General features: G+C 38.7%; 1 protein-coding gene across 1 annotated transcript in view; it reads right to left on the reverse strand.

The window, feature by feature from the left end:
- Positions 1-22,377, reverse strand: part of TRIM44 (tripartite motif containing 44) — a 135,493-nt gene that overhangs the window by 47,874 nt on the left and 65,242 nt on the right. The window contains exon 4 of the mRNA XM_025356132.1: positions 18,688-18,707. Coding sequence (XP_025211917.1) covers positions 18,688-18,707 — 20 coding nt within the window. The remainder of the gene's footprint in view (positions 1-18,687; positions 18,708-22,377) is intronic.

The following is a 22,377-nucleotide window of genomic DNA, read 5'->3' on the forward strand; positions in this document are numbered from 1 at the left end:
ATGCTAAGAATGGATATTAAGTGCTCTCACTATAAAAAATGATAATAATGTGAGATAATGCATGTTAATTAGCTATATTTAACCATTCAGCAATGTATATGTACTTCAAAACACCATGTTGTACTATATAAATACACAATTTTATCTGTCAATCTAAAAAATAAATTGAAAAAAACACAAAAATAAACTGTAAAGATTGAAGGATCAAAGACGGATTCATGGAAGAAGAGGCAACTAAATGGGACCTTGAAAGAAAGGTAGGAGGTGTACAGATAAAGAGGAGACAGGCAGTGAGTCTCCGTAACAGTCGGGCACTAGAGTGAGCAGCACGCAGCATGGACACTGGCTATCTGTTTTGTACTACATCCAGAATGTTCCCTGCATCCTGCAAGAAATCCGAGATGATTCCGTTTACTCACCTGAAAATTTTGCCAATAATTTCCCTTCAACTACAGTAATATTAGCCATGCCTCTCTTTTATACAACCACTAAAAGATTAGTAAAGATTACTAAAGAAAGAAAGATTATCTCTAACACAAAGTCTCAAGGCCCATGGTAATACTCACATGTAAAATGCTTAGCACTTACTAGTCACTTAGTAAGTATTTAATAAATTTCTTTTTTTCTTTTCTTTTTAAATTTTGAGACAGTCTCGCTTGGTCACCCATGCTGGAGTACAGTGGTACAATCTCAGCTCACTGCAACCTTGGCCTCCTGGGTTCAAGGTCAGGAGTTCGAGACCAGCCTGAACAACATGGTGAAACCCTGTCTCTATTAAAAATACAAAAATTAGCCAGGCATGTTGGCACATGCCTGTAGTCCCAGTTACTTGGGAGGCTGAGGCAGGGGAATCGCTTGAGACTGGGAGGTGGAGGTTACAGTGAGCTGAGATCATGCCACTGTGCTGCAACCTGCTAAGTGACAGAGCAAGACTCCATCTCAAGAAAAAAAAAAAAAAAAATCCAATTTGGCAACTACATTCTCATTCCAAACAGCATTAGGATAGATCTGGTTTCAGTAATAACAGTGTTACTCATTTACTTAAGCATAATCTGCATGTTCTGGAAACAAAATAAGATTAAAAAGAAGCAAGAGAATACTTGCCTTTTATTAAGGTAGTCCTGCCTACGAGAACTGCCCCTAGATGGTTTAATATTGGTTCCCAGCAAAAATTATGATCCATAGGCATTATTTCCCATAGTCATTTGGAAACCATATGGTTTAGACAAGTTATTCTTTAGGCCAGGGTCTGAGAATGAATGAAGATCCTAGGCTTGGGATTCTAACATTGGCAGAGTAGAATCTCTGCCAAGCTGTAAGGGTACAGAGCTGCAGAGAAACACTGAAGAAATGGGTCTGTATAAATTCCCTACAAGCGCCATCTTAGAGGGGGCTTAGGCTCTGAGGCCCAAATACAGGCTTTCTCTTCCACGTCTACAACACCTTACAGTTTTCAAAAGACTCATATACATTTGCTAATTTAACTCCCCTGCCCCATCATATCACCTTATTATGCCCATTTTGTAAATAACAAAAGCAGACTCACAAATAACTGCCAAAGGTAAATGACCTGCACAAAGTGACAGACTGAGAATGTAATCCAGTGAATCTAAGGCTTTCCTATTCCAAACCAGGGTTTTCTTCACTTAGAAAACAGGGTTTGCAAAGCGATTTGTATATTCAAAAATAAATGCCTGTTATATTCTAGAGAATACAGTTGTGAAATGGACAAAATTTTTACCCTTATTACATTTATGTTCTAGCAGAAAAGAAAGAAAATAAGTTAAATATATAATACACTTTCATGCAGTGGCAAGTGTATGCAGAAAACCAAAGCACAGTCAAGAATGTTATTCTAAAGAAGTAGTATTTCAGCAGACACCTGGATGAAGCCAGAGAGAGAGCCATGTGAAGCTCTTGGGACAAGCATTCCTGCAGAGGGGAACGTGAGCACAAAGGCCCGGCAGTAGGAAGGAACTTCACCTCTGAAGAAGAGGAAGAAAGCAATGTGGCTAAGGTGAGCAACGGGGCATGGGGATGGAGAGAGGTAGGTGGGAGCCTCATTTTGTGAGGCTTTATAGGCTTCCTTTCCCCCAGGTTATTCTGACACAAATTCCAGACACAATATAATTAATATTGCAATGTTCTGACTGGGAGAATTACATGATCTTCTTTGTATCCTAAAAGTTCATGCTAGCTTCTATGTGAAGAATGGAATGGCAGTGGGGGTTGTGGGGAGGTCTGGCAGGAGGAAGAATGAGTAAGAGTGGCCAAAAGGAAGAAGGCAGTAGGATTCTTAAAGGGAAGTATGTGGCATACACCAGGACGGTGAGGTAGAGGTGGTGAGAAGTCTCTATATTTGATGTATACTTAGGATAAATCTGACAGGATTTGCTGATTAACTGGATGTGGAATGCAAAGAAAAAAGAAAGATATTGGGGATAATTCTTCGGCTACTGGCCTGAGACAGAATAATGCCATTTACTAAGAAGGCAAAGGGTAGGAGAATTTGGAGGACGGAGGAGAAAACAAGAGTTATGTTTTGAACACAAGTAGCTAGGAGAGCAAAGCCATGGGATGTAGGACAGGAAGGCCTTACTCTAGTTTTAGCCTTACACTTCTAGTTTTAGCTGGGCAAACTTGGACAAGTCACTTATACTCATTCAATATCCTCATCTATGTAATATGGAAATAGCAAAACCACCTCTCAGGATTGACAGAATATGGAAATGAGATGTCTGTGTACATCCTGTAAATTGTAAAGGTGCTGAATCAAGGTCAATTTTCTTGTTGCCTTTGTTATTTCCGGTAAATGTTTAAATGACTCATATTTAAGCCTCAGGTTGTGAATACAATTATGTCTTAACAGATACCATTATAAAAGACTTACCTTTATTTCACTCTTATTTCACTTGTTTAGCACTTTACGCTTTTAAAGGGTATAAGACACAATTTACACTTCTTATTTGTATTTCTTATATACCATCATTACTTGATTCTTAATACAGAGCAGGTACTACTGCTCCTATATGACTGATGAGAAAATTGAGACAGCGAGGTTCTAATGAAAGCCTGATATCCTGGTCTCACTGCTGTTTTCTCTTGGCCTTTAGTCAGAATACTGTGATCCTAGTTTATAATCCATTTGGCATCGCCTGGCCATATTAGAGAAATTTCCCACACATTGAAAGTTAAAGCAATTCCATGATCATTGGTGAAAAAAAATTACTATTCCTTAGATGGAGTACTTAAGGGTTTGCAAAATGTTTTCTTGGTTCTTCCCAACATATGATAAACATGTATTAGCTTTTAGATGTAAGACGCACTATCGAGACATAAAAGGATTGGCCCACTTTATGCAATGAGTTAAAACCGGAAAAATGTAATTGTTCTGCATTGCTTTATACTTAGTAATGTTCCTTGTCACTGCCTGATTCATTTATTCATTTAACCAAGATTTGAGTGTCTACTTTGTGCTAGGCAATGTGCTGGATGCTTGTTTTACAGTGGTACCACTGCTTTGTTGTTATTAAAAATAGGGAAAAGATGAAAAGAACACAAAACTTATTTATGGTGGCATTTTTTATATGGAATTATGTACATCCAAGTTTTTTTTTGTTTTTTTTTTTTTTTTTTTTATGGCAATTTAAAAAAAAATCTGAGCAGCCCTCTCTGGGCCTCCTTTTCCCAGGAATATGTATTACCTTCATTTTCTCTACCCCTGATAGCTACACTTTTAACTGCCGTACAAATAGATTACACGAATAATAGCAGAGAAATGTTCTAGAAGTCCCAAAGTCCCAAAGTACGGTGAAGAGATGATTTCAACAAAGGAAATGACTCTACATTTTTTTATACCCTCTTTCTGCATGTCAGTCATTAGCAACAAGTCCCAACACCTAGTGGAGAAAAAGCGGCATGCATCACAGTATATCTTGAGGAACACAGCTTCTAAAGAACATTTATGTGATAGGGGTTAAAAGAGTCTTACAGTCAATAAGTTTGGGAATGTCAGGTTAAACAAAGTAAACATATTTCATTATCACAAGGATGCTCAAAGTCTTTATCACATCATGATACTTGTGGAACTCCAAGAGGGTGGCCTTTGCCAAACTTATTGGACCATGGAACCCTAGTTTAGAAGAGTAAACTAATAACTAAAATAGTATTTAGTCTAATGTATCTAGAAAGCCCTGCATTGGGAGATTTCCATTTACAGCTATAAGTGACATGCATGTTTTAGTAGGTTGCCGATCTTTTAATGTGAGTTGAGCAGACACAGAATAAATATATGCCCCTGAAATGTGGAGAGACCATTCACCATGTGGTAAGCGCCATGAAAACAAGGACTGCATTTGGTTTCGGTTTCTACTATAGCTCCAACATCTAGCACTACCTAGCACATAGTAGACACTTGATCAAATTTGTTTCATAAATGGATAAAGGAATGAATTGTATAGAAATGACAGAAGGCTCATGGAGATTTTGGAATGAGTGGTCACACTGTTTTTCTGTCTTCAATGATTTTAATTTCCGTATCCAGACTTTAAGACGGTACTTAATTTATTTTCTTAGAACAAAGGAGTGAGAATTATTCCAACAGCCTTTTGCATCACGACCCTGCATTAATCTAATAAAAGAAAGGTTACACTGCTTTTTGTTGATGAACAGCACATTAATGAGATCTTCTTGAAATAATCCCATCTCTATTATGGAGGCAAAATTACATTTTCCAGCATAATTACTGTGTCAGTTAAGCTTCCAAATTTTGATATTAATTTTTTTCCCTTGCAAAGGCAATATTAACTTATTAGTTTGTCAAACCTCTGGAAAATCAAGAGTAAGCTCACAGTTTTAAACAGTGATTATCAACCTCTACTGCTCTGTTTGTTTGTTTTGAGACAGAGTTTTGCTTCCTTGCCCAGGCTGGAGTGCACTGGCACGATCTCGGCTCACTGCAACCTTCACCTCCCGGTTCAAGTAATTATGGTGCCTCAGCCTCCTTAGTAGCTGGGATTATAGGTGTGTGCAACTATGCCTGGCTAATTTTTGTATTTTTAGTAGAGATGGAGTTTTGCCATGTTGGTCAGGCTGGTCTGGAATTCCTGGCCTCAAGCAATTCACCCGCCTAGGCCTCTCAAAGTGCTGGGATTACAGGAGTGAGCTGTAGCACCCAGCCTCGACTGCTCTCTTATTCTTATTCTATCTTTTGTGTACCTTCCTACCAGCCAGAAAGACTGAGTAAGTTTTATTTTCTTTAATAGATTTTGAAAGGATTAATGAGTCCTTAAAAATGTGTCTTTAAATTACACATCACTTACCTTCCTTTACCTTTTCTTAAGATTCTATAGCATAAGTTCTTTGAAGGCTGGGACTTTGAATGTTTTCTCTACAGTTATATCCCTAGCACGAAAGACAACGCTAGAATGAAGCAGGTGCTCTAAACTCTGCTGAATGAATGCCATGTTTCTCCTCCAACTGAGACTCACTGTTTCAAAGTAAAATATCTGTTTTTGTCTCTTTCTCTCTTTCTCTCTCTAACATACGCATACACACACCAAGGAATACACGGAAGTCTTGCTGTACATTATGGTATTTTTCCCATGAAAAATACATACATCATGGAAGTTTGGTTCTAACAGATCATTTAGATGAGCTTTGGACAGTCTCTGCATTGTTTAATGTCAACAAGTCTCCTCTTCTTCTGAGCTTTAACCCAGCTGAGCCACAGAACCAAGTTAGGAAAAAATCATGACTCGCATTATTCACCTGATCAGGGCTTGGGACATAGGGCTAATCTTGAGCTATGAGCCTGATAGATCTCAAAAGAAAAGGATATTCTCCAATATTGCTCATTCAGGATATTTTATTTTGCAGTTAACCTTATTTTGCTAGAAAAAATATTTTCCTTTTTATTATAAATTTTTTATATATGCTGAAGTCTTATTTTGTAGACTGGGACCATGATTTCTCTATAGAAAAGTATAGGTTCTATTTTTAAAATACAACCCAATAGGATAAGATTCAGTACATGAACTTACTAGCTCTATGACCTTGGTCAAGGTACTGAACATCTCTGAGTCTGTTATGAGAATATTAATAGCATCTTCTTCCTAACTTGTTTTGAGGATTAAATGAGATAGATAATCATCCATGTGAGTGCTGGCTACTTTCATTAACACAGTCTCTGAAGGGTTGATGGACTAATAGCTATGATGATGAAGTACCTAAACAAATTCATCACTTCCTTGAGTCCTCCTTTTATTTTCTAATAAGCCAGTTTCCCCTATTCAACCCAAAGAAGTAGACACCCACAAGTATGCTTTATGGGTCCTATTTTATCACCAAGTATGAATCCTTCCTGCAGAGTTTAGATAGCATTTCTGGGTTGTTTCTGGGTGGGTGGTATAATTTCGGGTAGTCATTCATCTGACCCCCTGTATTTCTTTTCACAGCCTATGTGACAATCTTCTTTCCTCAGGTGATTCCTTAAAAAGAGTTGGTTGGCTAGGGATTCAACTCTTCACTTTAGTGTATCAAAAATTCCTAACCTGAGGGAATGAGTGCTGAAAGCTAGGAGCATGCTGGGCTGGAGCATCTGTGCCTGGCCTTTTCATTTATGCAACTTGCTGGTAATTGCTAAGTTTTCCCTCCTGCAGCAATTATCCCCCCATTTTTCTCCCCACCCCACACCATAACCCCCAGTTAATTATCAGTTCTGGAATTAAACTGCTTGCCTCTCCTGCTGTTGCCATGGTAACAGTTGGCCTGCACCTGCCACTTGGTGAACAGTGGCTCTTTCAGAAGAGGCAATGGCAGTTGCTGGCTTCACAAAAGCCAGTGAGTAAACTAGTGTTTACCTGTCTGGGGAGAGAAGTTTCTGTTCATTCCACCTTAGGCACTTTCCTGGCAAGCCCCACCTCAACTTTCTTCTCAGACAAACTGCTTGTTGACATTCAAAAAGAAAATGAAAAAATGTTCTCATAAAACTACCAAATCCCTGTAGGCAAATAATTCCATCCATCAGCTTTACTTTTTCCTGACCATGAGGTTGGAAGATCTCAATCTTCCATCTTCTGACAAAGGCAGAAGTTAGAAGCACAGAATTTTAATCCTGATAGATCTGGGTTCTAATCCTGGTTGAGTCACTTTCTAACTGTGTGATCACGGCTTAGTCACTTAACTTCTTATAACATCAATGTCTTCACATACACAAACAAAAATGGGATTAGAATACCTGTCCTCATGGAGTTGTTTCAAAACTTTGAAATTATATATGTAGATCTAGCTCCTAGTTAATGTTCGATACATAGGCAGGTATTATTGCTGGATAACTATTAACCCTGGACAATCCTGAAAGTTAGGGAAAAGTTGGCAGCTTAGTGAGTTTTAACTAATCCTTGTATGAGAGACAATAATACCTGTACAGGTGAGAGAAAACGGCAGCTGTCCCAAAGTATCCAGACCAAGATGCATCTAGCAGCTAAGAAATGCCTCTTTCTCTGCTTTTGCTGCAACTCTGTCAGCTCCTCCCTCTTTGCACTGTTTTTCTCATGCTCAATTTCTAAATAGAAACGATGAAACCAGAGGGTAAGACATGTACTCATCAAGAAAACAAAATGCTTTTCCATTTTACAACCACATTGCAAACCTACAGGGAACAACTGGTAGTGGTGCTAAGAAGGAATGAGGCATTTTTATAAGAAAATGTTTTTCTTCGCGGAACCCCCTGCTTATAGACAAGAAAGTATGTATTTTATGAACCTGCAACCACTCATATTTAGGTCCTGGGTCCAAACAAGTATAGGCACATGAATTTGCCTCATGGTAAAACCTCACCATTTAGGGTACTCCAGTTTTAACTCAGCCTTTGGCTACCTTTCTTAAAGTTCTGAAGCCACCTCCCTGTAGTTCTAATTTTAAGAAAATCTGCACTCATCGACTCTGAACTTCACATCATCTTGGAAAGAAAATAAACAAACAAAAAACTCAACCAGCATGAGCTGCCAGCATGAGTTACAGACGCCTGCTGTTTCAGCTTCTGGATAAAGAGGTGACTACAATTCGGTGACACAGAGCTCCAAAAAAAAAAAAAAAAAAAAAAAAAAAAAAAAAAAAAAAAAAAGGAAGGACCCTTGGAAGCTGTTGGGAAAATGGAATCACTGACCTCTTGCCTGCCTCTCACTGGGAAAAAACGTGACAAGATACTCAAGACCATCAAGTTTCTCCTAAAATGAAAAAGACACCACCAACAACAATTTTGCTGTGGCTGTCCACAGGTGAGGGAGGCATAACCAAGGACATCAAATTTAGTTATTCTTAAAACACAGACTGAAGTTGTGTGACTTCCTAAATTCCAATCTGCTTAGTGCTAGTCCAAAATAGCTATGAAGACAAATAAGGAAGAAGATAATTAGGCTGCAGCTAGATTCCTCAGCATTGGATCTAACTCAGGGACCAATGTGGCATTCCTTCACATCAACTTCATTGTTAGATTACCTTTTAAGGAAAACCTCTAAATCCTTAAATCTATTTGGAAGATGGTGCTTTAATACTGCTTTTCTCCATTAATTTAGAAGGAACTAAACTACAGCAGGTCCTTGAATAGAGTCATTTCATTCAACATTTTTTTTTATAATGTTGATGAGGGGAAAAAGGGAAGTGGGGAGGGGGGCAGATTCCCAGCCCGGGCCACTGTGTGTGGAGTTTGTACTTTCTCCCCATGTCTGCGTGGGTTTTCTCCAGGTACTCTGGTTTCCAATCACATCTCAAAGATGTACACCTTAGGTGAACAGGTGTGTCTAAATTGTCATAGTCTGAGTGAATGTGGGTGTCAGGGCAGCCTGCAAGGAAATGGCATCCTGGCCAGGGCAGGTTTCCACCTTCTGCCCTGAGCTGCTCCAGCCACACATGACTCTGAACTGTAATAATGGGGTAAATAATTACCTTGCTTGTTTTATTAATCTTTCTTAAATCTTTCTTAACTCTTATTTATATCAACTAGTCTATGGTAAAATTGGTTTTGTTATACATCATTTCACTTAAAGCTGTTGTTTCCAAGCACCTATGAATGATGTTAAGTGAGGACTTGCTGTGCTTTCCAAACCTGACTTTAAATTAGAGGAAGATGGGAGGAAATTTTTCCAATCTATCCATCTGACAAAGGCCTAATATCTAGAGTCTACATGGAACTTAAACAAATTTACAAGAAAAAAAACAAACAACCCCATTCAAAAGTGGGCATGAATACGCACTTTTCCAAAGAAGACATACATGCAGCCAACAAACATAAAAAAGCTCAACATCACTGATCATTAAAGTAAAAGCAAATCAAAATTACAATGAGATACCATCTGACGCCAGCCAGAATAACAGATTCTGGCAAGGTGTAGAAAAAAACCTGTTGGTGGGAGTGTAAATTACTTCAACCATTGTGGAAGACAGTGTGGTGATTCCTCAAAGACCCAGAACCAGAAATACCATTTGACCCAGCAATCCCATTATTGGGTATATACCCAAAGGAATATAAATCATTCTATTTTAAAGATACATGCATGCATATATTCATTGCAGCCATCTTCACAATAGTAAAGACATGGAATCAACCCAAATGCCCATCAATGATGGACTGGATAAAGAAAATGTAGTACATATACACCATGGAATACTATGTAGCCACAGAAAGAAATGAGATCATGTCCTTTTCAGGGGCATGGAAGGAGTTGGAAGCTGTTATCCTCAGGAAACTAACATAGGAACAGAAAACCAAACACTGCACATTCTCACTTGTAAGTGCTAGCTGAATGATGAGAACACATGGACCCATGGGGGGAACACCACAAACTGGGGCCTGTCAGAGGGTTGGCGGTGGGAGGAAGAAGAGCATCAGGAAGAACAGCTAATGGATGCTGGGCTTAATATCTAAGTGATAGGACCATGTGTGCAGCAAACCGGCATGGCACATGTTTACCTATGTAACAAACCTGCACATCCTGCACACGTACCCCTGAACTTAAACACTGAAGAAATTAAAAAAAAAAAAAATACAGGGTGCCCAGTTAAATTTAAATTTCAGATAACAGTGAATGTTTTTAAATATTTAATTTTTAATGTTACTGACAAATAATTGTATATATTTATAGGATATAATGTGATCTTTTGATATATGTAAATATTGTGGAACAATTACATTAGTTAGGCTAGTTAATACATCCATGACTTCACATACTTATTTTTTGTGTTAAGAACATTTAAGATATGCTCTTTTAGCAATTCTGAAATATACAATGAATTTTTTTTAGCATGAGTGTCTTCCAAATATTGTGTAGCACATACTCATACTAATTTTTTTGTTGTTTATATAAATTCCAGTTAAAATGGGTGTTCTGTATTTTATCTGGCTATTCTAATTGGGAAATAAGCAGAAGGCCCTAAGAAGGCAAAACAGTTGTCACAAATCCCTGATATACAGGTACTCTGAGATAATCCATTGAGCAAACAACTCCAACCTGTTTTGTCATCTGGTTTAGTGTCCACCAGGGCAAATATGTACAGTTGTGCATAGGGTGCTTACAACGTAATTATTTATTGAGGACACCATTCATAATGTTGACATCAAGTTTTACTTATTTTTAACCACTATCTGGCATATGACAGTATTTTACTGTAACAAAGTCAGCACATTATGACAATTTTTTGGCAGATGGAATTAGACATCTTGAGGAAGGGGCACCTTTTTCTAGTTCACGCCAAGGTATCATGGACAGTGGTAACCCTCTATCCTTGGCAGATTAGCATAAAATGTGCTACAGTGTTTTTCAAACCATGGATTATAACCCACTGATGAGATGGGAAATCATTTTAGTGGGTCATGAACATTAGTGATGATGACAATGATGGAACAGAATATCAGTCTTTTATGTAATAAACGTGGTGTTGTTGGAAAGAAAAGAAAAGAAAGAATAAATTAGAGGAAGGCAGAAGCTATCAAAACAGACACAAATCAAATAGACAATTCCCTTCTACAACTACTTTACCTCGGTTGCTTAGTTTTCCATCTAAAAGAACAAAGCCCAAAAGGGGAATACTTTAAATGCTTCTAAACATATTTGTCCTTTAAGTATAATAAGATGTGAGATTTTTATGGGGAAACAAAAATGTAAAGAAAGCAATTTACCCATAACAAATCATGAGATGTTACTAGAGGAAGAAACCTGCAAGATTCAGAAGTCTGTCCATTTCTTCTATAAGGGGGCAATGCTGTAATCAAGAGATAAAGTGTAACAGAAAACAGTAACAACTTTTGGTGCCTCAACATGGTACACCTCACCCTTTACAAGCTGGACTCAACCCACCTTCTAGTCTCGTCTCCTGCCCCGGGCCAGTCATGCAGTTATTCACCATTCCCCACACAGCACATGTGTTTTCACTCCTTGAGCCTTTATACTTACCTCTTTGCTTAGACTGCTTTCCTGTTTTTTCCATCTGAAGAAGCCTAGACCTATCCATTTGTCAAGGTCCAGAAGAAACACTATATTTTCTGATTCTTTATCCTTAGTTGGAACTTACTCTACAACCAGCATGTTTTCAGAGAATCATTATACTGCAGTAGTTAAGAGCTTGCAGTCTGGAGTCAGACTACTTGAGTCTGAATGCTGGCTCTACCACTTTTTAGCTGTGTGACCTCATGAGTATATAACTTCTCTGCGACTCAGTTTTTTCATTCAAATGAGAAATAAAAATAATATATTAACCATTTATCAGGACTGTTGTGAGAAGTAGATAATATATGTAAATGTTTAAAATACTTCCTCACATATAGTTGGCACTCAATGCTTCTTTATAATTTATCATAATAATTATTATACTGCACTTAAATATAAAATTTAAATTGTTGGCTAGATGTGGTGGCTCATTCCTATATTCGCAGCACTTTGGGAGGCCGAAGCAGGAGGATCACTTGACCCCAGTAGTTCAAAACCAGCCTGGGCAACAAAGTGAGGCCTCATCTCTACAAAAAATAAAAAATTTAGCCAGGCATGGTGGCATGAACCTATTCTCCCAGCTACTCGCTGATGGGGGTGGGAGGCTGAGTTGGGAGGATCACTTAAGCCAGGGAGGTTGAGGCTGCAGTGAGCTGTGATTGTACTATTACACTCTAGCCTAGGCGACAGAGCAAGTCCCTGTTTCAATAAATAAATAAATAAACAAATAAATAAAATTAAAATGGTTTATTTAGCTCTCTTTCAAACTAGATTTTGAGATCTTTAAATGCAGGAACAAAGTCTTAGTCATCTTCATATCCCTGAGGCCTAGCAGAGGTCCTGGCATTAGGCGCTCTAAGATGTCTGTTGAAAGAAATAATTCCTCTGCAATCTTTCTTGTTTGAGAGGTTAGGGAATAGAGCTCCTAGTGGGAAATGTTATCCTGATTAAGTTCTGAGGCCAAATATATAAATAAGGTTAGCCTGCCAAGCATCATACCTACTGTACTGGATGGCAAACAAGTTGATTAGAGTTAAACAATAGCATGCAAAATGACATCAATGCCCCTTCCTCTTGGAACCTTTTTTCTTAGCATTATGAAGTAGGTAGATGTATGTTAAAAACATAGGCTGCTTCTAGTCAACATTTCCAGTTGGAGGCAGATGCAATAAGCTAGAAGCACTTCAGCTGAATCTTCCAGCTGTGAATGGAATCTCTGGTTAATATACTAACATGCACAAAATAAAGTTGTGACTCTCACAGGCAAATTTCTGAATCAATTATTTTAGCAAGGAGGTATGCTTTGGGTATAGACAGGCAGCACAATGCATAGTGTGGCTTCAACTTTCACCTGACTTAAGTAAGGGATAAACAATCCTTATCAACACGGAAAAATAAGGTCAGCTCAGGTTCCGTAACAGGCAAATGTGACAATTAAGAGACTCTGTATGCTGAAGGCCAGCTTAAAATATTGGCACCCCACTCTGCATAATAAGCAGCCCTGATAGTTCCATTCCATGTCACAAGTATCACAGCCATTTTCTTCAGCTTTCAGACAGACTTCCTGCAATGAAGACAACGCAACAACCAAACTACAAATTTGCAATCAGAAGACAAAAGAAACGTAAGCGTATCACTAACTTAGTCTTCTTTTATCTCTCCAACCTAAACAGAAAGAGAAATGCCATATCTAAGAACATATGGTTATTCATTTAGAGGGGCAAAAAGAGTACCCAGAATACAGACCCAAGATAATTTTTAAGAAACAAAATTGAGAAAAAAAAAAATCCACCAAATTATAGAATCTGTAAGCAGGTTGTTTCCACTCCATATTTGATAAAAGACTTGTATTCCTTCTCACAAGGATAGCCCCAAAACTAGGTGGAGGAAAGAGTGGAGAGGGGTGAGGATAGTATTTACAGAAAACTAAAAATAGAGTACAAGGAGGTTAAATGACTTGCCCAAGGTCACACAGTCACAGACAGAAACAAAAATAGAAGCTAAGTCTGCTGACTCTCCTTTGGCTCCTACTCCTTCAGAATACGCTTCCTGTTTGATCACAGAATCAGTATGGGTCAGATTCACACTGATCTCAGCAGGAGCTTTTTGCCTGAATAACAGCCAGCTTTGAAGATGAAAAATTCTACAGAAGTTCCAAGTGTGGCTGTTACTATTAAAAAGCCATTTTCCTCTTAGGTTAAAAAAAATTACAGAAAACCTCAATAGCAAATCAAAATCTAATCCTGATCTTCCTCCTTCTCCTCTAAGCACAAGAGTTTAAGGGTCTTTTCCCTCTCTGACTTCCTCCCACTACACAATAGCTTTTACGCCAACAGATCCCATTGCCACCCCCTCTCCTAGGATATATATTACTTCTCAGCAGGCTCCAGCAGGAGTAGAGAAGGAGTCAGTCTGTGAGGGAGTGAACACAAAATCTCTCATAATAGCACAAAGACAGAAAATTGCTGCGAAAAGTGTAAATTGCTTTTCTGCTTAGGGAAAAAAAAAATCACTCTGGTCTTTAAAGGCACTCTTTTTTTTTTTTTTTTCCAGACGGAGTTTCGCTCTGTCGCCAGGCTGGATTGCAGTGGCACGATCTCAGCTCACTGCAACCTCTGACTCCCTGGCTCAAGTGAGTCTCCTGCCTCAGCCTCCCAAGTAGCTGGGATTACAGGCACACGCCACCACGCCCAGCTAATTTTTGTATTTTTCATAGAGACAGGGTTTTACCATGTTGGCCAGGATGGTCTCGATCTCCTGACCTCGTGATCCGCTCACTTCAGTCTCCCAAAGTCAAAGACACTCTTTTAAACGATGACTCCACAACAGTTAATACACATGTTCTATATATTAAGACTTTTGTTTCTCCATGTCCTCCAAGAATTCTTGACAGCTATATGACTGCGTATCATGGATCTGAGGAGTAACATACCAGTTTGAGAGGCAACAGGCAGCTATTCTGTGGAGTCAAAGGCAGGCTTAGTTCGCTGCTCCCCAGGGAGCACCCCTTTTTCTAACCCTCAGAGGATACTGTGTGAGAATGAGACAAAGACATTACCTTTATAATGACAGAGGCTGAGAGGGGAAGCAACCTGCAGAAAACAGGGGCCACAGCAATTCAATGTCAAAGCAACGGAAGAACTCCCAGGTTAGAGGAACGAGACCAAGGTGATATTCTGAGGACTGTGTGTGAATCCTCTTGGCTTTTGTATAGGGTCACAGAGAGAAGCATGCTGCCATTTTGAAGACAGTCCAAATGGTGGCTGAGAGCACCTGGTGGTTAAGCTCTGAAGCCAGACTAGATTCAAGTCATAGTTCTGCCACTTACTAGCCATGTGATCTAAGGCAAATTAATCTCTCAAAGCATTAATTTCCTCATTTGACAAGTGGGCTAAATAACTACATCATGAGGTTTGCATGCAGATTGAATTAGAATATATATAAAGCACTTTGGACATAATGAACTGTCAATAAATGTAGCTACGATTATGATTGTGGTAAATTAGCAGAGTAACTGCACAATGAAATTCAGGGCAAGGAACAGACATGACTAAAAGCACAACATTTGGTACCCTCATATCAAACAGCTTGGGAAATCAAAACAGAAAAAGGAAAAAAGGCAAGACACTCCAGCTAGTAGAAAGGGAGGAAGATCCATTATAGACAAATATGTTTCCATAGGACAGGAATTTCTTTTTTCCTTCCACCATGGAGACTAGTTAGAATCTAATTCTCTCTGGACTTCATGTAGACAGTGGAGAAGTGGCTGTGTGAAAAGAACACTAGCAAAGGAGACACAGGCATAATGATCCAAGCAGAACTGGAACTCAGTGTCTCCGGCTTCATTTCTCATCTATCCCTTGTGTAGGGACTCCCACACTTCCTTTCTGCCTTTCTTATACATCAAATTCTCATTTAGTACTGTCAGCAATATAGAAGGCTTTGGAACAAAACTATATTTGGCTTGTTGAAATGGTAAAGTATATATCATAAATGAGAAAAATTCAGATCAAAGGCAATTTGCCCTGAAGGGTTAATCAGAATAAATTAAGCCAAATGGTAGCTCAATACAAATAAAGTGAATTGAAACAAATAGGAATTTAAAGGTTAAAAAAGAAAATTTGACGACTCCTCCTTCTTTCTGACAAATCAGAACATGCACTTCAAGTACTTATTATACCAAAAAGTGTCTGTCAAGTCCTAGTCCAGTGAACTCCTTGCTGAGACCTCCATAGCAGCCTGGCTCGAAGGAGATGGCCTGACATCTTGGTTGCAAGTAAAGAAACTCTATGCCTTTCCATTATCTTGTCAAAATGATACAAAGGTATCCGCAATTAAACTCTAAAGCCAGAATCTCACACTGAACAGTATATTTAAAGGGAGTTAATATCTTCATACGGTCCCTGTATTCTTCTAATCAATGTGCCTCTGGCATGTGACTATAAAGATGAGTGTGTTCATCCTAATCCAGCTCTCCCAAGACACAAATGCCACTGCTATCCTGTGGAGCCTGCACATTACCTCTGCCAAGGTATTTTCTTTATCATGGTCTTGTTTGAACTCTTTTTCTGGGAAAGTAAGTCTAGGGCTCTGACTGGACTGGATTTTAAGGAGTTAGAGCTAATCTTGACAGAAAAGGTGGAGGGCCAAGGAGATAGGTTAAAGTGCATCTAAACCAAAGGTCTGTGCAAAATGATAAAAACCTAACCAATAACTAGAAGATATTGATTTAGGCTCCCATCATTGATAACCTAGTCTAACTAGTCTCCCAGGCTCTTTTCTTATTTTTCAATTTTTTGGTTTTTTGAGTCTGGCTCTTGTTGCCCAGGCTGGAATGCAATGGCACGATCCTGGCTCACTGCAACCTCTGCCTCCCAGGTTCAGGCAATTCTCCTGCCTTAGCCTCCCGAGTAGCTGGGATTACAGGTGTGCACCACCATGCCTGGCTAATTTTTGTATTTTTGGTAAAGATAGGGTTTCACCATGTTGGTCAGGCTGGTCTCAAATTCCTGACCTCAGGTGATCCACCTGTCACGGCCTCCTAAAGTCCTGGGACTACAGGCATGAGCCACTGTGCCCGGCCTCAATTTTTAACATTTATTTTTTATTTACGTATTTTTAGAGACAGAGTCTCATAATGTTGCCCAGGCTGCTCTTGAACTCTTGGGTTCAAGCAATCTTCCCACCTCAGCCTTCTGAGTAGCTGGAATTATAGATGTGCGTCACTGTGCCTGGAAGTCTCCCAGGATCTTGGTCCACCTCCAATTCATTTTCCATTCCGTAGGTAGGAGACACTTCTAAAATGCAAATCTGTTCATTAATTCCTGTTTAAAATTCTTTAACAGCTTCCCATGGCCTTCAGTATAGTGCTCAAATGCCTTAAGAAGGTCTACAAGGCCCTAAATGATCTGGGCTCTGTTGTCTTTCTTCCACTCCTCTCTTGTCTGGAACTGGCACACAATTTGTTTACCTAGAACAACCAACCCCTGCTCCAACCTTTCAGATCTCTGTTTATATATACCCTTTTCTGGTAAGCCTCCCCTTATCCTCCAAGACTAACTTAGGAGCCCTTCCTAAAATAGCCTAAACTTATCAGAACACATTCCCTACTGTAAAATTGCCCAGTTACATGTTCGCCTCTTCCACTACACTTAGGATCTACGAGAGTAGGAACTATGGCTGCTTTAGTCACCATGATATATTCAGGATGTAGCACAGTGCCAGACACACAGCAGGTCACGAATACACATTAAATGAGCAAAAGGAAGGGAGTGAAGAGTGAGGAAGGAAGGAAAAGTACCACAACACAGAAGAGCCTGTTCCTGAGAATGGTTGAAAGATGGAGTCTGAAGTGGTTCCCTGAAACCCTGTAGGTTTAAAGCAAGGTGCCTATGTCTTTTAAAGTTGGGTGCCTGTGGCTTTAGCCATAGCAGACAAGGAGACAGACAAGATCTTGTTGTTCCAGAGCAGATGTTAAAAACTATAATTTCCAAGGGAAGAACACATCAAGAGATGCAGATGTGGTACAACATTTGGTGCTAAGAAAGAGGTTCAGGATATGGGGAGGGAAAACAAAAAAAGAGAGGAAACTGTTTTTGTTGGTTTGTAAAAAGCAAACACACAAACAAACAAAATAACAAAGAAGGGTCAAATCCTGATTCCAGTAAGGTAACCTTTGACAATTCATTTAGCTTCTTTTAATGAGGGACTTGATAGTGATTTTCAAACTGAGTTCTGAGGAACCCTAGGTCTCTGCAGAAGCTCCTCAGGGTATATTGTGATGAAGAGAGAAGGTTCAATGAATACTGCCCCAACTTTAACCAGAAAAAAATTGTTTTTCACACATTGAGGTTCTGCTTAAAGTCCATTTGAAAAAAGGGTGCTTCTGCTAAAAATACAGTTTGAATAGCAGTGGCCTGGATGACCATTCTGATACTTCCCAGCCTTAACAACCCTTGATTCTATGTGACAGATGGGACCCATGTGGACATTGCATTTTACTTTGTACAAATATGCCTCAAATGTGTTGATGACACAGTTGTAGCTTTTCCTGGAGTCTGTTTTCACTGCTTAAGGAGAATGACAGGAAGGGTAAGTAAACCACAGTCCAGGTTCACTGCAAGGCTGAGACAATAATAAAATGCACTGTATTCAACTATGGCAATACAGAAGCACAAAGAACATTTTTTTCCTAAACAAAGTTTTGTATACCTGTACCCTAGGATTCATCATATAGGTGTCTTGGGTCAGATACAAAGATATTATAGGTCAGAAATAAAGAATACTAGATCTACAGGCCATTAAAAAAATCAATCCAATTCCAATCAAGAAAGAACAATACAAAAATTTATCTAGTCAGTCCACCTGATACCATTACCATTACCATAATGATACTACATTACCATTTAAATGTAGTGCCTATTCTTCTTAACAAGGTATTCTGAATGTACAAAAGAATACAGCAAAGTTACTGTCATTATATACCTTAAAGTCTACCTTTATCTGAAAGTTACAGGCAGGAAATGACACAGATGAGAGGAAGATGGGAGTCTTACAAAACAAGATCTTCAAATCCTAGGCTTAAGATAGAGATCCCTTTTCTGTGCTATTCCTTGGCTGTCCATATTTCATGGAGCACTAAAGGCCACAAATGTCACTCTACTTCAATTATGAGAAAAGACAAGCAACAATAATGTGATCTCACCTGGGTCCTTCCTCATCGCCCTGAAAGACAAACAGAAAGAAACAGTATTAGAAATCACTGTTGTTACAGAGAGAGTCAGATCTCCTTCTTTTCCCTCCCCTCTCCCAACCTGAATGCATGTACTGTACATTTATTGTAACAGAGACAAACCAACAGACATCTAAAGTATAAGACAAGAGCTAATATAATTCTATGTTCAAACTGCCCAGTGGAGATGAACTGATAATTTGCCCTGACAAGCAGAGCAGAGAAGTGAATGCACAGACCTAGGAGGCCTAAATAATAGCCTTGCCTTTTTATTTGTATGGCTGGCAGTATTTAGTTCTTAGCAAAGTGAGAAACCCAAAATAGAGGCAGGTCTTAGGCAAAAGCTAGCCAGTTCCAAAAGCATCAAGCTGTTTCCTTCAAAGACTCATTTCTGCCTTGTTCTAGCATTTTTCATCAAACATGAACACTGCAATTCTAATGTAAAGAACACTGTGGTATAAAGGGCATTGAACTGGGACTCAGGAAATTGGGATTCTAGTCCAAGCTCTGTTACTTATTAGTTATGTGTCCTTGGGCAAACATTAATTAATCTGGACTTTGGTCTTCTCCTCTGTAAGTGGTTAGTTCTGGCATTTGATGATCCATATCATTCTTCCACCAAAGAATGGCTCTTCTCTTTTTCTTGTCCACTTCTGAAAAACAATGTGTGAACATTGTTTTTCCAGGTATGGCATTCTCTCAACCTAACTTTATCAGAAGTGATCACAGCAGATTCCTTTGAGCTTCCTTCTGTGATCAAATGAGATTTTTCAAATAACTCTCAAGCCTTTCCCAAGGGACCTCACTCATCCTTTTAGTGTCAGCATATCTTTTATATCCTTCTTTTTAGCCATTGAGGGGTAGTCTTAATAGAGAATGTACATTCTGGTTGTACTCCTTGGAGAACGAATGAATGAATGAATAAATGGTTCCTACTGGTATAAGGCAGAATGAGCTCTCAAGTCAGATGTTCTGGGTTCAAGTCTTAACCCTGTCACTTTACTGCTGTATTAGCCTACTCTTGTTATTTTGCCTTTCTTAACTTCAATTTCCTAATTTGTAAAATGAGGTAATAACTGTCTCTGTATCATAGGATAAGTATGAGGATTAAATGCAATAATGCTTATAATCATCAAACACAGTGTCTGTGACACAGGATGTATTTAATAAAGGCTATTTATCAGTATCAGTAACAATTCAGTAAGATTCATTAAGAAGCTACTATGTATATGCTAACTAAGGAAAAACAATCACCCATAATGCTCTAACCTTCTAGGATTTTCGAATCAGGAGTACGAGAAACAGGCAGAAAGAAAATGAACTATTAGTAAATGTGTTATGAACAATACCAAAGACATAAACAGAATAATATGAGAATCAACAGGGAAGTTATGAACACTGCCTCTGCTGGAGAAGGTGGGAAAAGCTTCACATGCAGAAGGTAACATTGATATTGCCACTTTGAGGGATAAATAGTATTTTCCCAGGATGACAACAGAGAAAAGTGGGAAGGACACTAAACTAGCAAGAGCAAAGGGAAGTTTCTAAAAATGTCTTGTTCAAGGAACCTTGAGTTCTGTGAAACTGGAGAATGGGGATGTGCACGTGTGTGTTTTGGGCAGGGTGCTGGGAGTGGTATAAGGTTGGAACTGAGGGCAATGTGGGGTTGAGCGTGACTGAGGTAAAGGGAGACTGCCAGGGTGAAAGCCTGTAAAGCACAGCTGCAGCCAGAAAGGTGATTTAAATCAGACTAGCCATTTGAGGTCGAATAAGAAGGGCATTTTTGGCAGACTGTTAAGCATCTGCAATAGTGGGAAGGGCGTTAATCATCCACACTCCAACTAGAGGGAAGTAGGGCGAGTGGTAGAGGGAGGGTATAGGGATGGTAGATAATTTCTTCGCATTTTTATCATCTGGTATGTCTCATGGGAACTATAATATATCCATTAAAAAGTTATATAATTTAAATTTAATATGAGTTACATAACTATGAATGACACAATTAAATCCCAACACAAATTTTTCTATGATTTTTGGATGTTTAACCCTAATTGTCTAAGAGAACTTTATGGAAAAAATATCTAAACTTTCTCCCACAATTTAGAGCAAGTCCTCCTCACGATCACATACTTTGGTGTAATGATTAAGAGACAGGGTTTCCCAGTTATAATATAAAAACATGGTCTCAAATTCTGGTTCATGAATCCCAACAGTGCAGCTTTTGGCAATCTACTTCTCCAAGGTTCAGTTTCTCCATCTGCACATAAAGATCCTAGTTCTTACCTCAAAGGGTCACCATATGGATTAAAATAAATGAGAAAATCTGTGTAAAAACTAAGCAAGCGTCTAGTACCTTGTAATCATTCAACAAATGGCAGCCATTATTTTTACTTTCCCTGAATTGTTAATTAATAACATTTCTAGGGGAGAGTAGGGAAGGACAGAAAAGATGGGACACAAAGTTTTGCTATATGTTCATCCAATTCTACTGCTTATAGATGTATGCTTCTTTTCAGAAACAATGGTCACTGTTACAAAGCAAGAATATACACACATATATGAATTATAAGGCCGTTTTGGATAGGCTGGCACAGAGAGAATTGCTAATCTTGCTAGTAAAAGATGTGCATGTGATGTTCCTGCTACCTGAAATGTACATCCCTATTCTAAAAACCTAGCTAATTCCTATCTATCCTTTAAGATCAAGCCTTACTCAGAAACTTCTTCACTAACATCTTGAATAAGTTAATCCTCCTTTCCCCCACATCTGTAGGGTTCGCCACTCTACACTAGTACTTAGAGAAGAAAACTGACAATGACAACATCAAACAGTGCCTCCCTCTTTGGATTTCAACTCCTTGAAAATAGAAGCTTGTATTTTGCTCATTTCTGTATTCACTGCACCGAACACAGCACAAGGCTCATAGTAAATAATTACTCAAGATATGGGTAAGGTTTAAGATTAATTTCTTCTCCTATTATGAGCAAATTCTGGTTTCAGAGAATATCAGAAGTGACAGTCTATTAAATACCAACTTCCATTTAAATGACTTGTTAGATTAAGCACTGCTCTCAAATCCCTAATTAAGATATCACAAATGCTCTTGATTGGGCAGACTGCACTCTTGTGCAACCTCCCATTTCTACCTCTACCAATGGAAATGTTGTTCACCAAGAATCAAACAAGGCTGTTTATATGAACTTGTAATGATGTCACATTTAACTAAATAACAAAAAGTGAATGCAAGAGAGATAACCTGCTCACATAAAAACTAAGTTGAATGCATCCACAGTACTGATAAAGATGAATTACTTAAAAATTGTTGTCAATTTTGGTGTAGGTGAAACACAAGCAAAATACTAGAAACAATAAGTTACAAGAACTAAGATTCTGCATTCAGCTTGCTTTGAATGGTATCACCCTCACTACAGAGTCTGAAATTGGACCTTATAAATGGTGCAAAATGGGTGTGGTTTACGCCAGAAACATGACATTTAACTCTAATTAGCAAACCCATATTTTCAAAGGCCTTGCCTTGGAATAAAAAAAAGTACGAACATATGTTTCAAGTTTAAAATAAATAGTTATCATATGCATGTATCATTTTTAATGGTTTATCCATCTGAACATACTTTTCCCAATATTAGCTTATTGCAACTCAC

The sequence above is a fragment of the Theropithecus gelada genome, chromosome 14, assembly GCF_003255815.1.
Source record: "Theropithecus gelada isolate Dixy chromosome 14, Tgel_1.0, whole genome shotgun sequence".
Taxonomy (NCBI): domain Eukaryota; kingdom Metazoa; phylum Chordata; class Mammalia; order Primates; family Cercopithecidae; genus Theropithecus; species Theropithecus gelada.